The following is a 26,453-nucleotide window of genomic DNA, read 5'->3' on the forward strand; positions in this document are numbered from 1 at the left end:
AAGACTGTAACTATTCTGGAGTTTTTTATGGCAGAAGGAACATAGGATGCTAAAAGGTTTGTTTTGTCACCTATTCAACACATATAAATTTTACAATTTAGGAATTTATTATTCATTCCACTTGAGACATGTTTCGCCCTTCATTGAGGGCATCATCAGTCAAATTATCTCCTCAAGGCAAAAATCAGGTACCTGGTTAGTAGTTGACATGCACAAATTAATACATATTATTAATACACATTACAAAAATTAAGTAAGAGAAACAGTTGTACAATAGTGATGGTTGAACATATAGGTTTACAGAATAAGAAGTCAGCACCAATGCGTAAAATTAAAATAGTAGAGTTCGGCAGTAGTGCTCTGGAGAACAGTTGACGCAATCATAGGAAAATATAAAGTTTTAAAAATATTTACATTATAACAATCAAGGGAGAAAGGGTGTAGTGCTCGGCGTCAATGTTTGTAACCAAAAATTTATGTCAATGGTTGGTAACTATACAGTATTTACATTGTCCAATTGAACAGTTGAGAATAAGTTTTAAAAATATATACATTATAACACGAGTCACGAGTCTTTCATTTACTGTGATGGCAGCAAGTCGATGATCATTCACCAATTTGGTCCTTGCTGCAAAATCCAGACCATGGATGCGATGTTTATTTTCCTCCTTTCCTTTCCAGAAGATGGTGTAGCCAGATGAAGCCTCAATTTTTCCTTCTCCCCCCGAAGGTTTTACTCAGGGCGATGACATCAATGTTGAGTCTCTTTAGCTCACGACTGATGAGAGCTTTTCTTCTTTCCGGTCTGTTATCATTGTTTAATAATGTTCTCACGTTCCATGCACCAATAGTGATGAACGTAGTTTTCTTTCTTTCATGATTTTGACCGCAAGTTGGAGTAACCCTCTGAGTGCGGTTCCCCAGACAGGTTTTGAAAGTGACAACCGATGTTTAGCCCACATTTTCTATAGGGTGTTCCACATTCAGGACCACTGCTGCCCATCCTGAATACTGTAACTAATCATCATGAAAATATAGTTATAGCTGTCATTAGCCTTTTATTGAATAGGTGGACCCATTTTACCTTATGTGTAAGAACTATCAATACGGACCATCATGAAATTTTTATTGTATGATGAACCATTTGCAGTTGTCTTGGTTCTGTTACTTCCAAATTATTTAGCTATTTCTGAGTTGGGAAACAAGGTTTTGAATAATGGTCTAGCATGGTCTGCTACAGGTAAAGGAAGGTTATGTTCAACAAAAAAAAATGTGTGAAGTAACATTTGACATGTATAACACTATTATCGTCACTTTTTGTAGTAACAAAGGACGAGAATGTCTTGCATTGTCCTTTGATGTGCATGTACTCTTCAACCTTTCTAGATTTCACATGGCGTTGGCAGTCATAGTGTTCTCCATGTTTAACTGAAAAATCACACATGCATGTCTTACAAAACATGTGATTCAGTGAAAGTTTAGATGGTCCTAGGCATGGAAAATCTTCGGTATATTGCTATCAGTAATGTTGATTTGCCACAAATAGTTTGTGTCCATCACCTCACGGTTCTTCATTGCTTTTACACTTAAACATACTTTTTTAAATTTAATACTATGCAACATCAACATCACTTTGTAACACTTCGTGTTTTGTAACAAAACAGGCAACTTATTACCAAACCAGAGGTAGATGACCCTGAATTTAACACAGAGAATGCGTTTGGCAAAGATGTTACTTTCACGGTTGAAAGTTGTAAACAAAATGCAAGCATCTCAAATTCTTTCACATGAGCTATCTTTCAATAGCGAGTCTCCTATGCGATGTAGAGTACGAAACTGAAGTTTTCATATTCGTGGGGGAAATGTAAAAACAGCACTTTGAATTATACATATCATCCACGATACAGCTACCTACAGTGGCATGTCTAGGTGACCAAATTTTTTTAAAGAGTACATTTCATATTAAGATGACAGCGCACAATTTGTTCGAGGCAGCTGGTTAACTACTGTACAAAGGGCACTAGAAAAGTTTTGCAATGCAAATGAATGCTTTAGACTTTTTCAAAATAATTTCTACTACACTCAATACACTTCTCTATACAAGTAATGAAAATCAGTTTTTCCATATTGAAAGAATCTTGATAATAAATGTAAGAAATTTATTTAAACTTCAACCTATTCAATACACTGTAAGATTTTAACGTGTTAGTTAAACATCATTAAAATAGTTGAGACATGTTTCGCCCCTTTTGTGGGGCATCATCAGTCATATCAATACCTCAAAGTTCTACCATACGCCTGGTTGGAAAATTGTAAAACATGTTGCATGAGTGAATACATTAAAAAACTTTACAATATCTTATTATTAACAAAATATCAAATTGATTAAAAATATATTGCACTGGTGAACATGCTTGTGAATTTTCACTTCAACAATGGCTGTCATATGTGTAATAAATGACAATAGTGATAGTCTGAAATCTTATGCGATGCCGAAGTTCGAAGACAGTTTAAAATTTATATACAAATATTGAGAATGAATGCAGAATACAATACAATTACAAAATACTGTACATGTATTTTACATGTGAAATGATGTGGAAAAGCATTCCAAATTTGTGCTAATTTCACTTACATTTGATCTTAATATTACGTTCATGATGTGGTCTAATGGAATTGGCATCAAGATGTGGAAAGTTTGTATATGGTTTTTGACCAGCTCATGTGAAACACATTGCTTTACGTCGTAATTCAACCTAGATGTCTAAGTTGCGTAATTATATTTTAGACCCAAAACAAGTTAGTTCGCTGAAGTATCCATGGGTTATTCAACTCTGTTGGACACTCTCCATGACACGGAGTGCCTAGTGCATGTAAACAATAGTTGATATTAGATTCAAATTGAGCCTATGTTGAAACAGTTGAAATAATGGCTTGAATGAGGGCAGTTGAAGTGTCGTTAATGTCTTCCCATTTGACTATTATTTTGAAGTTTTAACGGTGTGTTTCAGTTGCCGGAGTATGGGATGTCGATATTATTAGTTGAAAGGGTGACTGTCAAAACGTTGTTGAGCTATTTTACGTATGTGAAAATCTTTAGTGTTGCTGGGCTGTTAACTTATTGCTAAGAGGTTTTTGAAGCAAAACGCTGGCAACAAGGAATGAGTTAGCTGGAAAATTTATAATGTCCAATAACGGACCATTTATATTGGTATTATAAATTTATTCATTCGGGACAAATATTTCAGGTTCCCTATGGGAATCAACATCTATATCATCTGATGGCCAAGCAGGCATCAATTTTTGGTAAGGAGACAAAGTCTCTTATAGTGCATTGGCACTGCTGGTGGCTTCAAGTAGCCTACGCAGTGGCCTCCATGGTATGCACTAGCCATGCGTCTTGGTGGATGTGCTAAGTACCAACTGATGAGCCCAACTTAGCACATGGGGGTGAAACGCTGGCAACCAGGAATGAGTTAGCTGGAAAATTTATAATGTCAATAATGGACCATTTATATTGGAATTATTACTGTTCATGACCATTGCAGTTGCTGTTGATGATGTTTACCACTACGAAGTCTTTGCTGTACGAGTTCTTAACGGGTGCATTACTGTACCATTACAGAGTCATGAGTGCATTACTCGATAATTCACGTTCCCGATGAGCAATTGGTGGAAGACATAGTGTGGGTAATATTTTATAGGGAATCTGGAGATAATGTGTTGTGCACAGGACTGGCTATTGCTAGAAGAAATTGTAGGCCAGGTATTCAGCGTCTGTTTTTTTTTACTGATTGGACGTGGCATTTGTCTTGGATCTAGTCTGCAGGAGTTTGTTTTACATGGTGAAGTTGTTTGATTAACAGTGTATAGTGAGTGACTGGGTTTGTTTCACACAGAGTTATAACCTGGGATAAATAGATTCCACAGTGATGATGACATTGTGCTTATATATAATGTTAAGAAGGGACAGTTGTCTTATTCGTAGGATACCATGAATAAGAAGCATGGCCTTCAGAACTATGTATAGTTGTGGTGTGTAGCTTGTAGATGTTGTTTGTGGATATTTATATTGGTCTCAACTCGTGATGATTATTGTTGGTGTTTGTTTTATTTTAATTTTGTTTTGGGAGAAAATTAATGTAGTGAAATTTGTGGTAAATCTTTTATTGGTGGAGTAAGGAAAAAACTGGTAAGTTACCCAAATTTAATTTCAGGGTTAAACAGTAACAGGTAAGGTAATGAAGCAAGTTTGGAATCTTGTCAGCCTGAAGATCGTTGCCTTGGGAGTGGGAGTTCTTTCATGCTCTACAGAGTTAATAAATTGTTTAAAAATTGTTTAGAAAAACATGCCTCACAAAAAATAAGGGGCAGCAGACTCACAGTATATATACAGAGATAACCGAGGGACTTAAGGTCTATTATGACTTTGTAGACATTTCTTACAAGCAATTTCTGCCCTATATCAAAACACAATGGTTGTGTCTCACTACTGTAAGCAGTAGTGTCGATTGGGAATTAGAAGTAGAGGGGAGGGGGGAAATTTACAGACAAGAAGAGTTAGCCAGGTTTGTTAATAATTAAAGAAAAAGGAATGAATCAGCTGATACGACAACAGGGCTTGTACAAATAGCTTTTATTAAATAATTCCTAGCTTCATGTGGCTAAAATGGAATACAAATGTAACATTTTCTCCAGAAAACGGGGGGAGTAACTGCCCTCCCACCCTCCCTAATCACCGCCACTGGAAAGAACCATTCATACAAAGGGCACTAGGAAAGTTTTGCAATACGCAAAAACGGTTGGCTAGATACCTCTGTTATGGTGAGGGATGAAAACCAGTATAGAAGACAGCAAGGCACGACCTTCATGCCAGTTGTTACCAAGCAGTGGGATTGAAAGCAAGTTAAGATGTCAGTGTGGTCCAAAGGTGAATATCGCGTAATTATTCGCTACAATTTTGCTTGTGGATTAACTGTTGACCAGTGTTTAGAGGAAATGACTCCTGTGCTGGGGAAAGACTGTCCACATTGGACAACTATTTTCCGCTGGTAGAAAAAGTTCCAGAGGGGAAATTTTGGGGTTGAAGACGATCCTCGTTCTGGGCGACCGTCTGAATCAGTGACTGAGCAAAACATTGAAGCTGTGAGGAAAATGTTGCAGCAAGAGAGACGGTTGACATATCAGCAGGTAGAAGAGACCTTCCATATCCCTGCACCAGCTATTCATTAAATTCTACACGACCATCTCCATGTTAGAGAGGTCTGTTCTCTTTGGGTGCCCCATTCACTTTCAGAGGAACAAAGGGCACATTGAGTGAAATGGTGTCCAAAAATGCTAAAACAGTTTGAAAATGGGACATAGCGTAATGGCATCGTTACAGGTGACGAAACTTGGCTTTACTATTACGATGTCCCAACAAAATCCCAGAACAAGGTGTGGCTGTTTGAAGATGAGGGTAATCCTGTGACTGTGCGAAAGTCAAGGTCAGTGAAGAAAAGGATGATTGCAGTATTCTTCACTAAACGGGGCATCCTGACTCGGGTTGTGCTAGAAACACAAAGGACAGTTACTGCGAAGTGGTACAGTGAGACGTGTCTCCCTCAGGTCGCCCAGGCTCTCAAGCAGCTTCGTCCAAGGTCGTGGCTCAACACTTGGCTCTTGCATCACGACAATGCTCCAGCACATTGTGCTAATGTAACAATGGATTTTCTTGCCAGAGCAGGGTTGACGATGCTTGATCACCCTCCATACAGTCCTGATCGTGCCCCATGTGACTTCGCACTCTTCCTAAAAGTGAAGATAAAGCTGAAAGGGCGGCGTTTTGCATCCGACGAGGAGCTTCTGGCAGCATGGGATCAAGAGTTTAAAAATGTAACCGAAGAAAAGTGGCAGAGTTGGTTTAGTGACTGGTTTCGACATATGGAGAAGTGTATTGAGTGTGGTGGAAATTAAGTCTAAAGCGTTCACTCACATTGCAAAACTTTCCTAGTACCCTTTGTATGTATGATGCTTTGCATACTTCTAGGCAGTGTCTAGTCTCCCTAAAATACTCAATCTGCAGTTTTTTTGTTGTAATATTTTAAGCAAGGCATATTTCATGTACAGTCACTTACAAAAAGAGAGTGCATGTCAGTGAAAAGCTTCCCGGCGGTACACTTTTCTCAGAAACAACTGAACCTATAGATATGTTTGTTGTGGGTAACCAAAGGATTTGTATCCACATGGGAGGTGAATTATATTTTGATAATTAAAATTAAGTCTTGCTCAATTTTTTTTTCCGAAAGACTATACATTTTCTAATGTCCATATTTCATGGAGACGGTGCCGTCGGCGGCCAATACTCGCATCCCAGTTTTCGTTTTTTGCCTGCAGTTCCGTAACCCTTAGTCCACACAATGAAGGTGGTGCTGATGGCTTATCAAACCAACGGTGATTCTGTATGTACAGTGTGGCTAAGTACAGTTCAGCCGCCATGTTTTAGCCAAGTACTCAATCAGTTGATAGATGAAGGAGAGTTATATTATTTTATTGTTTCAGTACAGAATAGGCTAGTTCAATGTTTTAAGATGTTATTTATTTTGCTTATACTCTGCGTATTTGTTATATTCAGAGTCTGACTACCTGCCTTAAGAATTCAACATTCAGATTTATACGTGGTATACAAATCACAACTATTTAAGAGGTTAGAAATTCTGTGTTGGTAGCTGGGCCTACAATATCATTTATATTATTATAATAATACATGTGGCATAAAATAGTATAGTCATTGTCTTGAATAATGTATGTGATGACTGTAAAGTTAGCCTACATTTAAATTAAAAAATTAACGTTACTATATTCCGGGTTACATGGTTTTACATACGAGAATATACAACACAGTAATTTCAAACTATACACAGGAATGTACTTTTTTATGTATGACTTATCTGTATGTATATAAAGATAGAAAATGATATGGTTAAGTTAGCCGATGAGTAGACAAAATTGTATTACCTCGCCCCATATTTATGTCAACATAATATACTGTACCATTCTACTCCTTATTCTAACGTATCTAATAATGAAAACCTGCTACTTTTTAGTGGTGAAAACAAACTATTGCCATGGTCCCGAGGTGGTTGTGTATAGTGCTCTGTTAGTGATGGCTATGATTTGATCCTCACAATGAGCAATTAAAATAATATTGATATCACTATACAATATAGTTTGAGAAAATACAACTTGTTGCTCAATGAAAACAAGCAGTTATCCTGGTCCCGGAGTACTTGTATTCAGGACTCTGAAACGACCACCTGCGGTTCGATCTCTGTGATGTGCAACTTATTCTATAACTCGGTTTGGTTAGTACTGGTAGATATCCGCTGTATTTGCTAATATCGGTTTTGCTAACACATTGCTATTACTGTTATCGTTACCTTCTTTATTTTCAACTGCTCTTCGCACAACTGTGGGGTTATGGGAGCAAACTGTGTCGCACATGGGTATTTGGCCCTGTTTAATGACCGGATGCCCTTCCTGATGCTAATCCTTATCCATAAAAAGCCACAAACCCACTTCACGTATCCAACAAGGAAGAAGTTCAACACCTCTAAGCTTCAATTTGATACAGATGCCACAAAATACCAAAACTCTGTTCTAGAACAACTAACTCACAATCAAAACAGCAAAAAGGATGTTGAATCTGAATGGACCACACTTCAAAATATCACTACAGAGTCTGCACAGAAAGTTAGTGGCTATGAGGAGAGGAAGAGACAAGACTGGTTTGATAATTACAATGAAGAAATCTTGAACCTCATCAAGGCTACACGGGATGCCTATCTATCAGTTTGTCAACATCCATCCTCCAGAGAGAATAAAATGAATTTTCAAAAAATAAAACAGAAGTATCAGCCTGAAATCAGGAAAATAAAGAACTGGTGGCAGCAAAAAGCCAAAGCAACTTCCGAAATTCTCAGATATCAGGGACTTATGCAACATACACAGGACTGAAAGAGGTGTATGGTCCTGTCTGCTCATCATCAGGAACTCTGAAAGCTGTTGATAATACCACCATTCTTACAGACAGCCAGGACATCTTGAAACAATGGAAAGAGCACTTCAGCTCACTTTTGAACCATAGTTCTGCTGCTGCTGCTGAAGATTTTCTTCAACATACTCCCCAACCCTGGATGAACACTCCTCCAACCTTTCAAGAGTTTATCAAAGCTCTCAGCAGAATGAAAACGGGGAAGACTCCAGGATCATACAACATTTCTCTAGAACTCATTCAAAGTGGAGGCTCACCTCTAAAAAACAGGCTTTTCTATCTGATTCTTCTAATCGGGGAAACCAAATATATTCCTGCTGCCATGAACATGCTAATGCTATAGATCCTGTAAAGGGGATAAATCCAATAAAATAAGATTTTAAGCACTCAAATTACAGAGAATTTTATATTTTTAACAGGACAGATATTCAACATCATCTCCTGTTTCCAGTTTTCTGGGTCGGGTTGTGAATCCAGGACCTCTACAGTTTTCTATATCTCCACAACTATTTTCCTTCCTCCATTATATCTTCTACTTTTCCTCCTCTCTTCTTTATACTCCCCCTCCTTCACCGTATCCGTCCACCTCTTTCTGGGCCTTCTGCATTGTCATCCTCCAATTATTTTCTCCATAAATACTCACTTTGTAACTATCCTCTTCCATTTTCATCATGTGTCCATACCATTTCAGCTTACTAGTCTTTATATTGTCTTGCAAGTTAGAGAATCCAATTTTCTCTCTGATTTTTATGTTTCTTATTTTATCCCTTCATGCCTTCCCAATCACTCATGTAAGGAATTTCATCTCGGCTGCCTGAATTCTGCTTTCATCATGTTTTGTTATTGTCCATGTGCCTACCACGTTTGTCAAAACTGGTGTGTAATACACAAAGTACAGAATTTTCTTGCTTTTCTCTGGGATGTCCTGGTTCCACACTATACCTCTCACACATTGGTAAAACCCACTGGCTGGTTGGGTTCCCTTTCCAATTTCCTCATTTATTCTCATCTTCTGCAAGTATACTCCCCATATATTTGAAGCTTTTCACAACTTCTAATGGTCTCCCATTTACTTCAATATTCTCTCTTCCTTCTCTATAACCTTTTGTGACCATTCATGTCTACTCTTCTCCACACTTATTTTCATTCCATATTCCTCTATCTCCTGATTCCATACAATAATTTGTTCTTTTACTTCCATTTGATCTTCTCCCCATATTACTATCTTTTTGCTTCCCATTTTTTGTGGTCCACTCCTGTGGATTTCATCGATGATTGTGATGAAGTCCTTGTCAAAGTCCTGTTTCTACATAGAACCAGTTAGTCGTATCTTAGTATTCACACTATTTACACACTTTTCATACATGGCTTTGATCATTTCTACTTCTGCTCTGCCTACGTTCTTTTTCATCAATGCATCCCAAACTAGCTGCCGTGGTACACTGTCATATGCCTTCTCAATATTTATAAATGTCTACACTAAATCCTTCCTAAACTCCAATCTTTTCTCCATCATGTTCCTTAATGAAAAAGTTAAATCAAAAGTTGATCCATCTCTTCTAAGGCTATATTAGTCTTCGTAAATTTCCTTTTCTACTTTCATCCTCAGTCTTCCCTCTATTATCCTTCCAAGGATCTTTGCTACAAGTAAAATGAGGGTGATTCCCCTATAGTTGCTACATTCTTTCTAATCACCCTTCTTGAATGCCGAGATTATCAGACCCTTCCTCTAATCTTCTGGTACTTCTTTTTCTCTTCCATATCACTCAAAATAGTCTATACATCCAATGTAAACCTACTGGTCCTGCCGCCTTTATCATCTCTGCGGCCACCTCATCCCAACATTGTTGTATCTTCATTTTGGTTTTCTTCCACCATTTCTTCTTCATGTTCCTCCTCTTCCTCCAGTTCTTTGATATTAAGTAATTTAGCAAAATACTACTCCTATTGCTGGAGAATATCCTCTTTTTGTGGACAAATTAGCCATGTATCTGTCCTTACAAATTTTGTATCTTCTCTCCTCTTTACTTTGCTTTCAACCAATCCACACAACACTTTCTCACTTTCTTTAACATCCTTTTACAAGGTTTCTGTAAAGTTTTCCCAGTACTTCTGTTTCTCTTCCTGTACAATCTTCTGACATGATTTCTTTGCTTCATGATACTTTTGGCTACTCTTCTGCCTCGTAACCAGTTCCTCCATGTTTTTCCATCCGTCCGTCCATCTTTTTTTTGCTGCTGTTCTTTCTGAACCATGTATTCCCCAATACTAATCCATTCTTGTCACAAAAATCTAGTATCAGCTCTCTCTCATTTTTATTTCTGTAACTGAAAGGACCACTTATTTCTTCTTTACCTTGCCTGTGTGTTTCAATGTAAGCATTTATGTCTCCCATTATGATTTCTTTATCTTTGATGCACCTCTCCAGTTCCTCCAAGAACTCCTTTTGACTCTTCAACCTTAGCTGTCGGAGGTGCATATACTTGGATAAAATCTTGGACTCCACTCTCCAAGCCAAGTCTGATTTTCATGATTCTATCATTTACACGGCAGACCTCTATGTACTGTACTAGGTCTTCTCTCACAATTAAACTCACTCCATCATTGCAGTTTGCAACTCCACTCCAAACAACTGAAACCCCTTTCTCAATCTCTTCTATCGATTTCCATTTGGTTTCACTCAACTCCAATTTTTCAATGTCCTTTTCCATGTATTCTATTACTTCTTTGACTTGCCATTAAGGGTCAAGACATTTATGGTTACAATGTTTGTTGCTGGTTGCCCGCTTTTCACAGTTCCACCAAAACAAGAATACCAGGAACTGTGCATCGCTTTTGGTGGACGCCCAACCATTTCCGAGGCCTCCACTCACTTTCAATCATTTTATAGGCTATTAGTACGATGGGCATTTTATACCTACTGTTCAGATTCTTTCAGGCCACCCCTAACATGGGGAAACGGACACCTTTTGCAGCCGCCCCTAAAATGGAGTGTAGACGCTGCTAGATGGACTTTTGTGGTATTACCTCCACCAAGGGGCCATCAGACCTCCCAAAAGAGCATCATCTGCCAGAAGCCAATGGCCTTTTAAGACTGTAATTGTATTTATCCCCGAGTCCAGGTCTCCCTCTTCTGCCATCTCCACAGTACCAAAGTCCACCTTCTCCGCTGTAGATGTCGTTGAGGTCTTCACTTGTAACCCTGAGCTGGTACTCTTACCAGATGCCTCCAAAGTGTGTCCCTACCATGCCAGATATTATGAGAGGAAAAAAAAAAAAAAAAAACATGTTCCTCGCAAAAACATGATCAATGCTAAGTCAGTGGAGTAATGCTTCGATTGTACTTCCATATATTTAGGGGGATCATTGAAATGTGTATGCACCTCAAACTGGATGTTGTCAAGAGGATAAGAACCAGTTTCTCGATGATTTGGAAAAAGATATTAGTGAAGAGAGAGTAATCATTATAGGAGATCTGAATGCACAGATTGGGACAGATATAACAGGATATGAGAACGTAAAGGGACCTCCTGGATATTGTGGAAGAAATATAGAAGGTGAACATCTCTTAGAGTTCTGTATGAAGAATGGGTTGGTGGTGAAAAATAGTTGGTTCAAGAAGAGACAGTGCCATAAGATAACACGATACAGTTGGGATGGACTACAAAAGACTAATTGATTATGTCATCTCAGATGAAGAGAGGAGCAGAATGGCAACAGATGTCAGAGTAATACCCAACGAGAGTCTTGACAATGACCACCATCTATTAGTAGCGGACCTGAGAAACTTCTATGCGCCAAAAGTACAGAACAGGAAAATGCCAAAAATCTAAGTATGGGAACTCCAGAACACACAAGAGAACTGAGTACCACAACCAGATAAAAACCCTGTTACCAAGAGATGAAAGGAAAAATGGAGAGGCAGAATGGACCAGACTAAGGGACACATAGGTTAAGGAAGCAACTGAAGTCTGTGGAAAGACAAGTATGAAAACAAGGGAGAAGGAAACACCTTGTGGGAATGAAAGAGTGAGAGCAGCAATCAGGGAAAGAAATCTCTTGCAGAAAGAATGGGATCAGGAGAAAAATAAACTGGATCTTACTAGAGATGAGGCAAAGATCAGAAACCTCAAACAATTATACCGAAACAAGAAATTGGACGTTAAAAGAACAGTTACAGAAGAAAAGACCCAGGCATGGAATATATTCACTCAGAAACTGGAGGAAGACAGCATAGACAATAAGAAACTACTGTATAGTGTTATCAGAGGTAAAAGGAAACAATGAATACCATAAAGGCACTTGAAGATGAAAATGGAAATCTGGTTAGGACAGAAAGTGACATGAGAGGAGTCCTGAAGAACCATTTTGACCACCTACTGAATAGACCTGGGGCCTGTTCCATGAACAAACTTTGCAACTTTTCACTTTGCAAGCCTGTTATGTTCCTCCATTGGTACAGAAATGCAAAGTGCAAAGAAATGAAGTGAAAAGTTTTCAGAAATCGTGCAAAGAGATGATTCCCTTTTCATCTGTTAATTAACTAGTATGTACATTAGCTTGTTGGCGTAGAATTTGGTTTAGTGATATAAATATGTTATGACTAGAGTTTTTGTTATCAAGTGAGGACAGTGATGAGGAATCCAACAAGAGAACATACAAAGAAAGGATCAATTTTTCATAACCGCACTTTGACGGAATTTCGCAAGTGATTTTTTATTACCCCAACATAGGCTGACTATATTCTTGAAATAATCAGTCGTTTATTGAAACATGCAACAAAAAGAAATCAATCGCTTTCCAAAAAAGAACAAATTCTTATATGCCTACATTGATTATAAAACGGTGCCCGGCTGCATGGTGTAGCAGCAATGCATGGGACATCAAAATCAATTGTTTGCAGAACTGTTACCAAAGTCATAGATGTCGCAGTAAATGTAATATTTCCTAACATAGTATATTGGCCTGATAATCCACATAATACAGTAACACGATTTCTAATGAAGTGTGAATTTCCTTCTGTGTGTGGATATGTTGACGATACTCTCGTTAATATTGATGCGTGTCATCATTTGAGAGGTTATTTTTAAAGTTGTCAAAAAGGATGTCCCGTTTCTCCTTGACAACTTCCAGCACAGCCACGATAAAAACTTTAAAACTAACGGTACCACAATTATACCATCAAGTTCGCTGCAAAAAATAAAGCATTTAATCATACAGTATTATACAGTTTGCCAACAGAATAAACTTGATCGGATCACTCATTCGCAAGGACTTTTCACTTTGCGAAGATATTGAAAAGTACAACCTAGATCATGGTAGAACAGAAAGACTTTGCACTTTGCAAGAATTGAAAAGGGCAAAGTTGAAAAGTTGCAAAGTTTGTTCCTGGAACAGGCCCCAGTTCAAGAACAAAATACAGAACCAGAAATCCAAGCCTACAATGAGGAACCTCCCATCACCTGGACAGGAACTGAGACAGCCTTAAAATCTATGCCTAAAGGAAAATCTTCAGGTGGAGATGAAGTGAATGCAGATATGATAAAGGCAGCAGGTATCCAGGGTATACAATGGCTGCACAGAGTACTAAATGCTGTGTGGACAGACAACAAAATATCTGCGGATTGGAGCAAAGGCATTGTAATTCCCCTGTTTAAGAAAGGCAGCATATGGAAACCCACCAACTATAGAGGAATAACCCTGCTGTCTGATGGGCTGAAACTTCTAGAGAACATAATAGAAAGGAGATTGAGAACCATCATCGAACCACAGTTAGAGGAGGAGTAATATGGATTCAGAAGTAACTGATCAACAATGGATCTAATTTTTAACACCCGCATGCTGATGGAAAAGTACTGGGAGAAAGGCAAGAACCTGGTCATTGTATTCCTGGATATAGAAAAGGCCTATGGTAGTGTTATAAGAGATAAGATCTGGGAGTGTCTGAGGAAAAGAAATGTGCCTGAAGGACTGGTAAGGAAAATTCAGATGTTGTACAAAGACTGTACTAGAGCAGAACGCAACCAGGAAGACTGTTTTGTAGCTTCAACTGCGCAGAGAGAGACAGAAGCATGAGGTGCGGTGATGCTAATTTGGCTACTCATAACAGCACAAAAGTGTAAAAAATATTTCATCCAGTTATATCTTGAATTCCAAAGCGATGACCTATATTTTTTATGGGCTTAAAAGTTTCCTAAAAGTTCAAATTAATTTTTAATATCAAACCCTGAGAAAGTGTTGAGGGAAATTTTTGAGATACTAAAGAACGTAAATGGAAGTTAAGAGAAATGAAAGGCGAAGAGCAGAGAGAATAACAGCACGAAAGTGTAAACATTTTTTTCATCCAGTTATATCTTGAATTCCAAAACGATGACCTATATATTTTGTGGTCTTAAATATTTCCTGAAAGTCTAAATTAATTTTTTACATCAAACCCCGAGAAAGTCTTAAGGGAAATTTTCGAGATATTAAGGAAGGTAAATGGACGGGTTATTTTCAATGCCGTAGGATATTCGCCGTTTTTATACATATCAAATGTTGTATGCAGAACATTTTTATTGAAATCATCGAGGTCCATCACTGGTCTCTTCCTCTTAGGGTTCTTCCCTGGCAACCTGAACACTGCATTATTATTTTTATTTCCGTAGCTTGTTTTATCCTTTGTACTGTTCGCAGACCGATACTACACGTGAATGCCGTCTTCTTTTGAGGCGTGGCAACATGGCGTTCCTCACCTTCCCCGCAACTGAACGCCTGCTGCTGCATGCTTACAAAATACAGATACACTCTAAATACTATTTCTCTCGCCTGTTGATGCAATACTTGTCTTTTTGCTCTTCCTGGATCCATCGTACACACGCAAATAATTCCCTAAATTCGTTGATTATGATATTTACAAATAAAACTTGAAACATTCACTCGTGACCAGCACAAACAGCCACCTCTTACTGAAATGATTCTATTGGCTCAGCGGAAAACACATCATACTACAAAGTGCGCAAATGTTACGGTGCAACCCTCTTCAAGCCGCCTTCCCGGCTGTGTTCTACTCTAGCTGTGTATAAATTGGGGAAGGTCGATAATCATGGTTTGATACAAGAGTGGAGTTCAGCAAGGAAGTGCACTTCCCCACTACTGTTCATCACTGTTATGGACAATATAATGAAGAATGTCAAGGAATAGTTAGGTGAAGTGCATGCAGTGGCCTTTGCTGATGATATCATGATTTGGGGTGAAACAGAAGAGGAAGTACAGACAAGACTCAACGTATGGAAATCTCAGTTCCAGGAACATAACCTCAACATCAGCGAGACCAAGACAGTGGTGATGGCAGTCAACAGAGAAGGGCACCCAGCAAGTGTAAAATTAGGAGGAGAGCAGCTAGAGTGTGTGGATAGTTTTCCTTACCTTGGATGTGTAATCTCCAGTGATAATTTGGTCAGAAAGGAAATTACAGAGTGCAAAAGGGATCAGAATTCTACCAACAAGTAAGAACACTTATGGGATAACACGATTCCAAAACTGGCCAAACTGATAATGTTTAACAGCCATTTCATACCAATATTGACCTATAGTATTGAAGCGTGCACCCTCACAAAAAGAGACTCATCAAGAGTGCAAGCATCAGAGATGAAATTTCTTAGATCCACCATCCAGAAGAGCAAGATGGACAAGTTAAGAAGTGAGGAGGTGAGGAAAGAAGGTGGAAGAAAAACATCCCTATTAGACCGAATCAGCATATCCAGACTATGGTAGTACAGGCATGTGATGAGGATGGAGCCTAAGAGAACAGCCAGAATAAATTTGGAAAGACAGGTGGAGGGGAAAAGACCTGCAGGAAGACCTAAAACCTGATGGATGGACATAATCAAGGTTGATCTACTTACCAGAGGATGGACAGTGGATGATTTTTTCCATGACAAGGTGTATATGGACAAGAAGAAGTGGAAGAGGCTCATTAACAGTACCCGGGAAACTGGAACTGTACAATGACGATGATGATTGAAATTTATGAAAACTTCTCAGTTTGCTTTTAAGAATTAAAAACCTAATAATTTTAACTGAAGTATATGTGTATTTATTGAAGCAAATATAACTGTTTTATAAAATATTTAGGTTTTTAATTGGATCTTACATTTTGTATAGACCATCTGGTAACCGTAGTAGAGAGATAAGCATATTTTTTTACTTAAGTTAGTGAATGATGACATTAAAAATCAGTCAACAGTTCTGTTCTACTTCACATTAAGATAAATCAACAGTGCATCTCTATATTAACAAACTTTTCTCTTTCAACTGAAGAAACTATTCACTACATCATCAATTCTCATAAACTCCAAACTAGTTATTATACTCTGGAGCTATAAAATAAACACACAGTTTACAACCAGACATCACACTTCATTCTTTTGTCATTTAAAGATGAGACACTAGATGAATTAATGTTTACATAATAATATGCATTATTATCTAATAGAATATCTAATAGAATAATTGATTACCTCTCATAATGATAAGCTAATGACAGTTCCTCATAACTAAATTTTCTTGGAAAAACACCATTATGTACTATTAAAAAAAAAAAAAAAAAAAATCTTCCTTACATGTATAACTTAGCAACAATAAAACAGCTTCATTAAGAGCCTATACCTGCATATCCAACTCATCTTCTTGCTGAGCTGGTGACTTGAGACGGGGAACAAAACTAAACCTGATAACTGCTTGAGGACTGGAATCATTAGCTACAGGTTTAAATAAGGAGACGTGATCTTGGCTTGCATCTTGATAGTCTTCTACCCTAAAACAAGATACACCACAATAAGGTACAAATATATTTTTATGAAGTAAAATAAGAGAGCTATGAGTTTTTACATGTGAACAACCAAAACCATCACCAATATTCTAACAAGAATTTGAGTTGCATTCATGGAAAAATGTTATTCACCCAGTAAAACCAGACACGGGTTTTTTTTTTTTTTTACAACTGGCTTTACTATTTCTTACAATTCTTATTTTTATTATCCACTCAATTCAATACATAAAATGTTTATTGTCTCTTAAGGGACATTACAATACAAACGTTAATTGGGACATGTTTCGCTTGCTGTATCGATCATCTCCAGCCATCTTTCATACGATTTTCTCAAGGCTGAGTCTACATTAAACCTTATTTATAATAATTTTGTTTATTAAAAATGTTTTACACAATAAATTTTTTTTGCCACTGCTTAAAAAGTAAACAAGTAAAATTGACAATTAAAATGTATCATTAATGGACTAGACGTTAATTAGATAATATCGATAAAATTTCGTTACTACTCAAAAAGTAAACAAATTTTCTTTTTTGTACAATTAAAATGTATCATTAATGGACAAGACGGTAATGACATAATATTGATGTCCAAATCATATTAAATGTGTTAATTAAATTGAAAGATTTGGCTAATTCTTGTTTGTTTCTTGTTTTTTCAAATACTGTTACTGTATTTATCAGAGTTTCAAAGGAAAAGTAGTGAAAGTTAAAGGATTAAACTTGCAGTATTTTTTCCGTCGTGTTTTCGTTAATTGAGAACTACATCATTAAGGATGGATCATTAGAGGTTTATATTCTGTTATGTGCATCGTACTTGTAGTCTTCACAATCTTCAACTGATTTAAGTCGGCCTATATTCACTGGTCAGTATGTTGTTAAGCGTAGTTTATAGGGACACCAATTCTTGTTACATAGATATGATGTGTTGTATACTGCAACGTTATGGATGATTGTGTCCCTTTAGTTGTGCTTGTTGCAGTAGTTCTCAATTAACGAAAACACAACGGAAAAAATACTGCAAGTTTAATCCTTCAACTTTCACTAATCATTTGAAACTCCGATAAATACTCTAACAGTATTTGAAAAATAAAGAAACTAACAAGAATTAGCCAAATCTTTCAATTTAATTGGCACATTTTAATATGACTCTGATATAAATATTATGTAATTAACGTCTAGTCCATTTATGATACAATTTAATTGTCAATTTTATCCGTTTACTTTTTAAGCAGTGACAAAAAATTTTTTATTGTGTGAAACATTTTCAATGAACAAAATTATTATAAATAAGGTTTAATGTAGACTCAACCTTGAGAAAACCATATAAAAGATGGCTGAAGATGCTCGATACAGCGAGCAAAACATGTCCCAATTAACGTTTGTATTGTAATGTCCTTTAAGAGACAAGAAACACTTTATGTATTGAATTGAATTAAGTGGAGTGGATAATAATAATAATTGTAAATACTAGCAGTAAGTTCAATATTGATAAAAACATGAAATTGGTCTTATGCAACTGGATTTTTGTCGCACTGACGCAGATAGGTCTTATGGAGACCGTGGGATAGGAGTGGGAAGAAAGCGCCCGTGGCCTTAATTAAGGTACAGCCCTATTACTTGCCTGGTGTGAAAATGAGATACCACAGAAAACCATCTTCACGGCTGCTGACGGTTTATGACATGTAATGCTGACGGTGGGGTTTGAACCTGTTATTTCTCAAATGCCAGCACATCTGTCACCCCTACCGCCATCACTCCATGCCTTCCAGCGGTATGAAATACAACCAGAAAGGCGTAACCACAGCATTCGATTTCCAGAAAATTCCGGGCATTCTCCTCGTCCAAAGTATCTAGAAGGGATGACCTCCCTATATAACAGGCTGGACTACATTGTGATAGTTCAGTCTGGGCTCAGTTCTGCCAGTGATTGTCAGCAAGACAGTGCCATGATGTGAGCGAATGAATGTGGAATACCGGAACAACGTGCTACAGTGTCGAGGGAGTGCTGTTTGTGAACCGACGGCAAAGCCAGAACATTGCTGCTGAGCGACGTGGAACAGTAAGTAAAGACTGCTGTGTAAGTGCGAACTTTGAACCTCGTACAATCTTGTGAGACTGTGTGGCCGCTATAGCTGTACAGTGAATTTAATTGTGAACTGTCCTAGGGTCGAAGTGACAGTTGCAGAAATGACATGTGTTGGCAGCACTGATTTATAGCCACCCGAGAACTTACTGACGTTTTGCAGTTGGCAATACACTCCCACTGCATCTTGGGAGACTCAAGATGACTCATCATAAGAGCAGATGTGTTTCTCACACTGCTAAGATTAGTTGTAACCACATGGAAATTATGTGTAAACTACACTAGTGTCCAAAAGTTAAGCATAAGTTACGAGTAAGCAGGGCAACAGGAAATAGACAGCAAATCGCACGACATATGCACCAACCAACCTTACGTGTTCGCTCTGTATAGGAAAGGAGTATTCCCTGCTTTCACTAGCGGCGTAACCACAAGGTAAACACAGCCAGTGCCTACGCCCCATATTTCCTCAGTCGTGTTTGTCCTGTTATAGTGTGTGGAGTGTAGCCTCGTGGTGAACGTGACAACATAATGGCACGACGATGCCATTTGGACCCTGTTTTGCAGGGTAGATCTCTCCCACCTGGAAGCAGGCCTGACTCAGACCGAAGTCGCTGTATCCTTGAATGTGCCACAAAGTGTTATTTCCAGGCTTTGGAGACAATTTTGAGACACAGGAGATGTTAGTCGAAGGCCAGTACCAGGTCGACCAAGGGTAACCACCTCACAGCAGGACTTATATCTGGCCTTAATTGCCTGACGAAATCGAAATGCACCTACAAGACTATTGTCGGCGGAGCTTGCAGCCGTCTCAGGGATTGTCGTTTACCGCCAAACTGTGTACCGAAGGCTCAGAACAGCAGGGCTGTTTGCCCAATGTACAGCTGTGTGCATCCCGCTCACTCCAGCACAGAGACGGGCCCGTTTACTGTGGAGCCGTCAACATCGAAAGTGGACCATGAATGAATGGAGGCATGTGCTCTTCACAGATGAATCCCGCTTCAGTTTGCAGAACTATTCCCGTCGCACATTAATCTTGAGAAAACCGGGTAAATACAAAGTATGTTACAAGTATTATTTTTAATATCCACCTATTCAATACAAAGAGATCTACTAAATTAAGAATTAAATATCATAGAAAGTTACAAGGGACATGTTTTGCCCATTTTAAGGGCATCATCAACCTCAAACTCACACCTGAAAGGTGAATAATCAGGATCCTGATTGTTTTTACAAATCATAAAAAGAGGATATCAATGTAGGTGTTTGTCTAACATAAAATTATTAGAATGTCCTTGGCTAAAATCGTAGTATCAAGCTGCATGTCACAAGTTCACAAGATTACACTCTCCGGAGTGCTGAGTCAATGCGTTCTTTGAGATTAAAAAGAAGATTATGGAAGAAGGCCAGATGGAAAGAGCTCAGGAGATTGCAGAAAGCCCAAAGGCAGAAGAATAAAGCCAGAAGATGGAGAGTTCAATGAATGAATGAATGAATGAATGAATGAATGAATGAATGAATGAATGAATGAATCAATCAATCAATCAAATCACCCATCACTGATCTGCATTTAAGGCTGTCGTGCAGGTGGCAGATTCCCTATCAATAGTTTACTTAGTTTTCTCTTACACTATTTCAAAGAACTGGGAAGTTCATCAAACATTATCCTTAACAAATTATTCCAATCTCTCTTCCTACAAATGAATATATGCCCCAATTTTTAATCTTGAAATCCAATTTTAACTTCCTATTATGATCCTTCCTACTTTTAAAAGTTCCACTCAAGCTTATTCGTCTACTAATGTAATTCCACGGCATCCCTTAACATGCAGTGCAGAACATGCTTAGAAAATAATACAATTTTGCTTTACGTTGCACCGACACAGGTAGGTCTTATGGTGACGACGGGATAGGAAAGGGCTAAGAGTGGGAAGGAGGCAGCCATGGCATTTTTATCAATGAGTCGTCAATAACTTTTAGCTCATGACATAACAAGTTACCCTCACCATCGTCAAATGATTCTACTTCTGATCCAACATTCAACACATTAGCTACATTCAACTGTCACACTGCCTTTTTGACCAGCATTCAATAAACCCATATTCTTAATAACGTTATAGCATCGTATCAAATGAGATGGTCCATAGAGGTCCAATATAAACATTGTGTATTAACCTTCAACTACAACCTCGTACTTCTTCATCAAAGTGAACCACAACTTCAACATATGCTATTGACTTTTGACTTTTATCTTACGTAAACAAATAATTAGAGTTCACTTGACCATCTGTCAACATTATTTTATTCAACATTATGTTTAAAAAAATACGATTTTGATCGTCATTTTCGTCATTATCTAATTCTAACCGCTAGTCGGTCAACATCATATTACAGCAATTTTACCACTTGTCTACAACAAACTGTTGCTTTATTCATTTTTCTTACAATAGTAGTCTTCCAATGTCAATATTTTAAATACTTTAACCAATTGTCAACTTCTCACTCATAGTAATATCTTTAAAACCAACATTGTACTAGTCTTTAAAAATGTTAATTTTTTAAAGTCTCTTCAAGGTTTTTATAAATTAGTTTAATTTTATTTATACGTAAATCAGGTGCCTGATTTTATTTCAAGGTTAAACCCATGGCTGATGATGCCTGTATGTAAGGCGAAACATGTACCATTTTAATTAACATATCAATGTAATTCAACAAAGACAAGATTTATTGTATTGATTAGGTGGTCAAATTAATAAATTAACTTATTGTTATTATTTCAATATGTGGTATGTTCCAAACTGTCAGTGGAGAGAGGGCTTGGAATGATATCGGAAGACTAATAAGTTTGAGTGGTGTCTTTAAAAGTAGGAAAGATCACAATCTATATATATAAAATAAGAGTTTTGTCTGTACATTGCTCAGAATTTGAAAATAATGGTATTTCTGTATCAGTCATGTCCACAATAACAAGAAAATGGATTTTTCACTTTTCCGTAATTTCTGTCTGTCTGTCTGTCTGTCTGTCAAGTCGGAGAATGAGCCACTACAATCTAAGCTATAAATTATTTTATTCACGCTGAGTGAAATGGTAGTTTAGGGGAAGGCCTAAAATTCATTTCTCAAATATTTATATTATTAGTGGTCCTATCGATAAATACTACATAACTAAAGTTACATAGAAATCAATTTCCGATCATTTACGTCTTATACATTTTCACCGTACCGGTTACGATAACCGAGATATTAATGAATTTTGATTTTTGTTGCCAAGTCCGAATCAACGCCGAGCCACGAGAAAATGGGTAAACAGAATTTAATGAAAATCGGTATATAGAGTTGAGGAAGAAGAAACTATAGCCTAAGCTATAAACAATTTTACTGACCCTGGATTAAATTGTAGTTTAGGGGCAGCAACTAAAATTTAATTTTTAAATACCCTACCTCTGGTATTGGTTCTATAGAAAAAAACTACATAACAAAAGTTATAGAGAATACAATTTCCGATCATTTATGTTTTATTCAGTTTTACCATACCGACTATGATAAGAGTGGTATATCAGAGTCGGAAGAAAACTAAATGTGAAGTTTTAGAATATCGAAAGCGCATAACATTGATCAACAATAACATTACATTGACCATTGTTTGTTGTGATGTTCTTTGTTTGTTATGCTGCCACTCAACTCCAATTGATGGGATTACTGTTGCGTACCGAGTATAACAGCCTGAATGAATATTGGCGGGAAATAGCTGGGGAGTTAGGAAACTTTTCTTTAGCATGCCATTCCTCTGCTTCATACACTGTCTGATACTGCCGGTACATAACACACTGGTTCATCATAGTTTTCCAGCTATTCGATCCCTACCTTGATGCGCTGTTTTGAATGAGCAGTGTGCACATTTGGCATAGGCTCACTTAGTAATAGTAGTGTGACCTGGCCTAGATTACAATTTAGGCCTATTCCAAATTATAGCACTACAATTCCCTAAATAATTCAAAATTCAACACCTGAAAAGAGCCGTTTCTTAAGAAAAGTGTCTTCCTCTTCACTTTCATTAAATTCTACATTCATTTTATTCCAAATTAGCAGTGAACAGGGGTTTTTTCTTCTGGCTTGGAGGAAAAATTTGCTTCCAAGTCAGATTTTTCCGCCGCCAGTGTAGTGAAATGAGATTTTTCCGACTCATCAGGTACTCCTAGGAAACAGATTAGTGAAAGGACATAGATTTGCACTGAGACTCTCCACTATTCGACCCCCAATCTCACGCTGAAAAAAGGCGAAGAGTTTTCACGGATCACAGTTGTCTGCGGCTTGGTCTTTCCAGCCCTGGAACTTTGGATTGTTAGATCGGCAGCGTAGTACTGTTCGATAAAAGTGAGAAATGCGTGGTTTTTCATTTGATCAAGTATTTAATATTGCTTTAAATAGCACAATTTCTACCGACATCTTTGTAATGACCTATGTTCATTTCACTTGCGAAAACCACTATGACAGTCTTTCTGAGGATGTAAAAAAAGGTGAAGAGTGAGTGTCTGCCATTATAATGAAAACTTCCCAGCCTGATTGTGACTGATGGTAGGCAAGCGGGCCTACCATTACAATCAAAAATTCTCTAATCCTATCTTCAAATGAGAAAAGACGTTTGGCGACTTCCCTGTCGTGTTTCTAGGGTAACGTTAAGAGCTATACAATATAATACAATCTTGCTCACAAGGTGTACACTATCTAACCTAGAATTCTGTATACAATGTAGAATTCCGTAGCGAAGCACGGGTACATCAGCTAGTCTATATATATAAAATAAGAGTTTTGTCTGTACATTGCTCAGAATTTAAAAAGGATGGTATTTCTGTATCGGTCATGTCCATAGTAGCAAGGAAATGCACTTTTTAATTTTCCATAATTTCTTTCTTTTTTTCTCTATTTGCTTTACGTCGCACCGACACAGATATATCTTATGGCAACGATGGGATAGGAAAGACCTAGGAAGTGGAAGGAAGCGGCCGTGGCCTTAAGGTACATCCCCGGCATTTGCCTGGTGTGGAAATGGGAAACCACGGAAAACCATCTTCAGGGCTGCCGACAGTGGGGCTCGAACCCACTATCTCCCGATTACTGGATACTGCCAATATAAATGGTCCGTTATTGGACATTATAAATTTTCCAGCTAACTCATTCCTGGTTGCCAGCGTTTCGCCCTCATGTGCTAGGTTGGACTCATCAGTTGGTACCTAGCACACCTACCAAGACACTGGCTAGTGCATACACGAGGGCGAAATGCTGGCAACCAGGAATGAGTTAGCTGGAAAATTTATAATGTCCAATAACAGACCATTTATATTGGTATTATAGAGAGAGAGATTTATTAAAGAAATAAATCGTCCGTCCTCCAATGAGGGTGACCATTTGGATCCGGAATACAGTTTCAATTTCAATGGAGTTTAAAAATATCAAGAAATGAAGATTTAATCGTTGAAGCTGTTATCTTCTTTTTTCCCGGAGTTAGTGGGGGAGAAATGTCAATCACGTTCTCAGGTACAGATGGAAGTGAATGATTTGCAGAGAGTCCCTCAGTATCTGTATTACTATTTTTTCTAACTCGCAGAATGGAACTTTCAAGTTTTGTAGGAAGTTCGATGTCTGACTAGGGAGGGCGCCTCTTGCTCCGAATAGCAGGCCTCTGACAATCCACCGATCGATAGGTATTTTATACTTAGATGAAAGGTAAGGCAAGCATGGAATATAAATAGCTTGCTTTTCTAGGTCCACATCCCGAGCCTGATCCAGGTCCCTTTCAAAGCGAATGGTGGGATCTAAGACCATCGCTTTCATGTCCTCTGTTGATGGCTACGATGTCCGCCCTCCAATTAGAGTCATCGATAGAGACGCAGTGAACCTCCTCGTGCATCTCCCATCCACGCTGTCTCAAGCCTTTAGCAATCGACGATCTTACACGGGGGTGGCGGTGGTTGTGCATTAGTTCAGTGCTCCGGCAGAATCCCAGCACATGTCCAAGGGTTTCTGTCTTGTTGCAGCCATTTTGGCGGCAAGGGGTTGTGTTGAATGACCTTCCGGGAACCGACCTGACTGCGGTGAGGTTGCATGTCATCTTCACTGCATTCATGTATTCAGAGGAGGACAGAAGTGATTTATGAGTCATCCAGGAGTTTGCTTTTGGGCAGTCTGAATATAACTCATTCGGGACAAATATTTCAGATTCCCTATGGGAATCAACATCTGTATCATACTGGATACCGGCCGCACTTAAGCGACTGCAGCTATCGAGCTCGGTTCCATAATTTCTGTCTGTATGTATGTACACGCATCACGAGAAAACGGCTGAAGAGAATTTAATGAAAATCGGTATGTAAAGTCGGGAAATAAGTCACTACAATCTAGGCTATAAATAATCTTATTCACGTTGAGAGAAACTGTAGTTTAGGGGAAGGCCTAAAATGTAATTCTGAAATATTTATATTATTAGTGGTCCTATCTTAATGAACATCCGTAAGCAAAGTTGGGAAATAAGTTGCTACAATCTAGGCCATAAATAATCTTATTCACTCTGAAAGAAATGGTAGTTTAGGGGAAGGCCTAACCTTAAATTCTCAATTTTTTATGTTATTAGTGGTCCTAACTTAATGAAAATCGGTATGCAAAGTTGGGAAATAAGTCGCTACAATCTAGGCTGTAAATAATTTCATTCACGCCGAGTGGAATGGTAGTTTAGGGGAAGGCCTAAAATGTAATTTTTAAATGTGTGTTATTAGTGGTCTTACCGACAAATACTACATTACTAAAGTTATAGAGTATTAAATTTCCGATCATTTATTTCATACATTGTTGCCGCACCGGGTATGATAACAGAGGTATTCATGAATTTGGATTTTTGTTGCTAAGTCATATCAGCGCCAAGTCACGAGAAAATGGGTAAACAGAATTTAATGAAAATCGTTATGTAAAGTCGGAGAATAAGGAACTACAGTCTACGCTATAAATAATTTCATAAGACGCCCTAACATCACAGAGTCGAAAGAAAACTAAATGTGAAGGCCTACAATACATTGAACAACAATAACATTACATTGACTATTGTTTGTTGTGATGTGCTTGGAGTCTTCTGTTACCCAGTATGTTTGATAGATGGTATAACTGCTGTATACCGGGTATTATTTTTATTTGCGTTACGTCGCACCGACACAGATAGGTATTATGGCGATGATGGCACAGGAAAGGGCTAGGACTGGAAAGGAAGTGGCCCTGGTGTTAACTACGGTACAGCCCCAGCATTTGCCTGGTGTGAAAATGGGAGACCACGGAAAATCATCTTCAGGGCTGTTGACAGTGGTTTTCGAACCCACTACCTCCAAATGAACACTCACAGCTGCGCACTCCTAACCGCACGGCCAACTCGCCCGGTCGTACCGAGTATAACAGCCTGCCTGAATATTGGCGGGAAGTAGCTGGGGAGTTAAAAAACTTTCTTCTTAAGCATGCCATTCTTCTGGTTCATACATTTTCTGATACTA

General features: G+C 38.1%; 1 protein-coding gene across 2 annotated transcripts in view; it reads right to left on the reverse strand.

Moving 5' to 3' along the window:
* The window catches only part of LOC136884559 (uncharacterized), a 144,927-nt gene that overhangs the window by 16,824 nt on the left and 101,650 nt on the right, over window positions 1-26,453 (reverse strand). For both annotated transcript variants that reach the window (XM_067156818.2, XM_067156828.2), the window contains one exon: window positions 16,682-16,829. In XM_067156818.2, the coding sequence (XP_067012919.1) occupies window positions 16,682-16,829 (148 nt within the window). The remainder of the gene's footprint in view (window positions 1-16,681; window positions 16,830-26,453) is intronic.

This window comes from Anabrus simplex, chromosome 1, assembly GCF_040414725.1.
Source record: "Anabrus simplex isolate iqAnaSimp1 chromosome 1, ASM4041472v1, whole genome shotgun sequence".
In the NCBI taxonomy this organism is placed as follows: domain Eukaryota; kingdom Metazoa; phylum Arthropoda; class Insecta; order Orthoptera; family Tettigoniidae; genus Anabrus; species Anabrus simplex.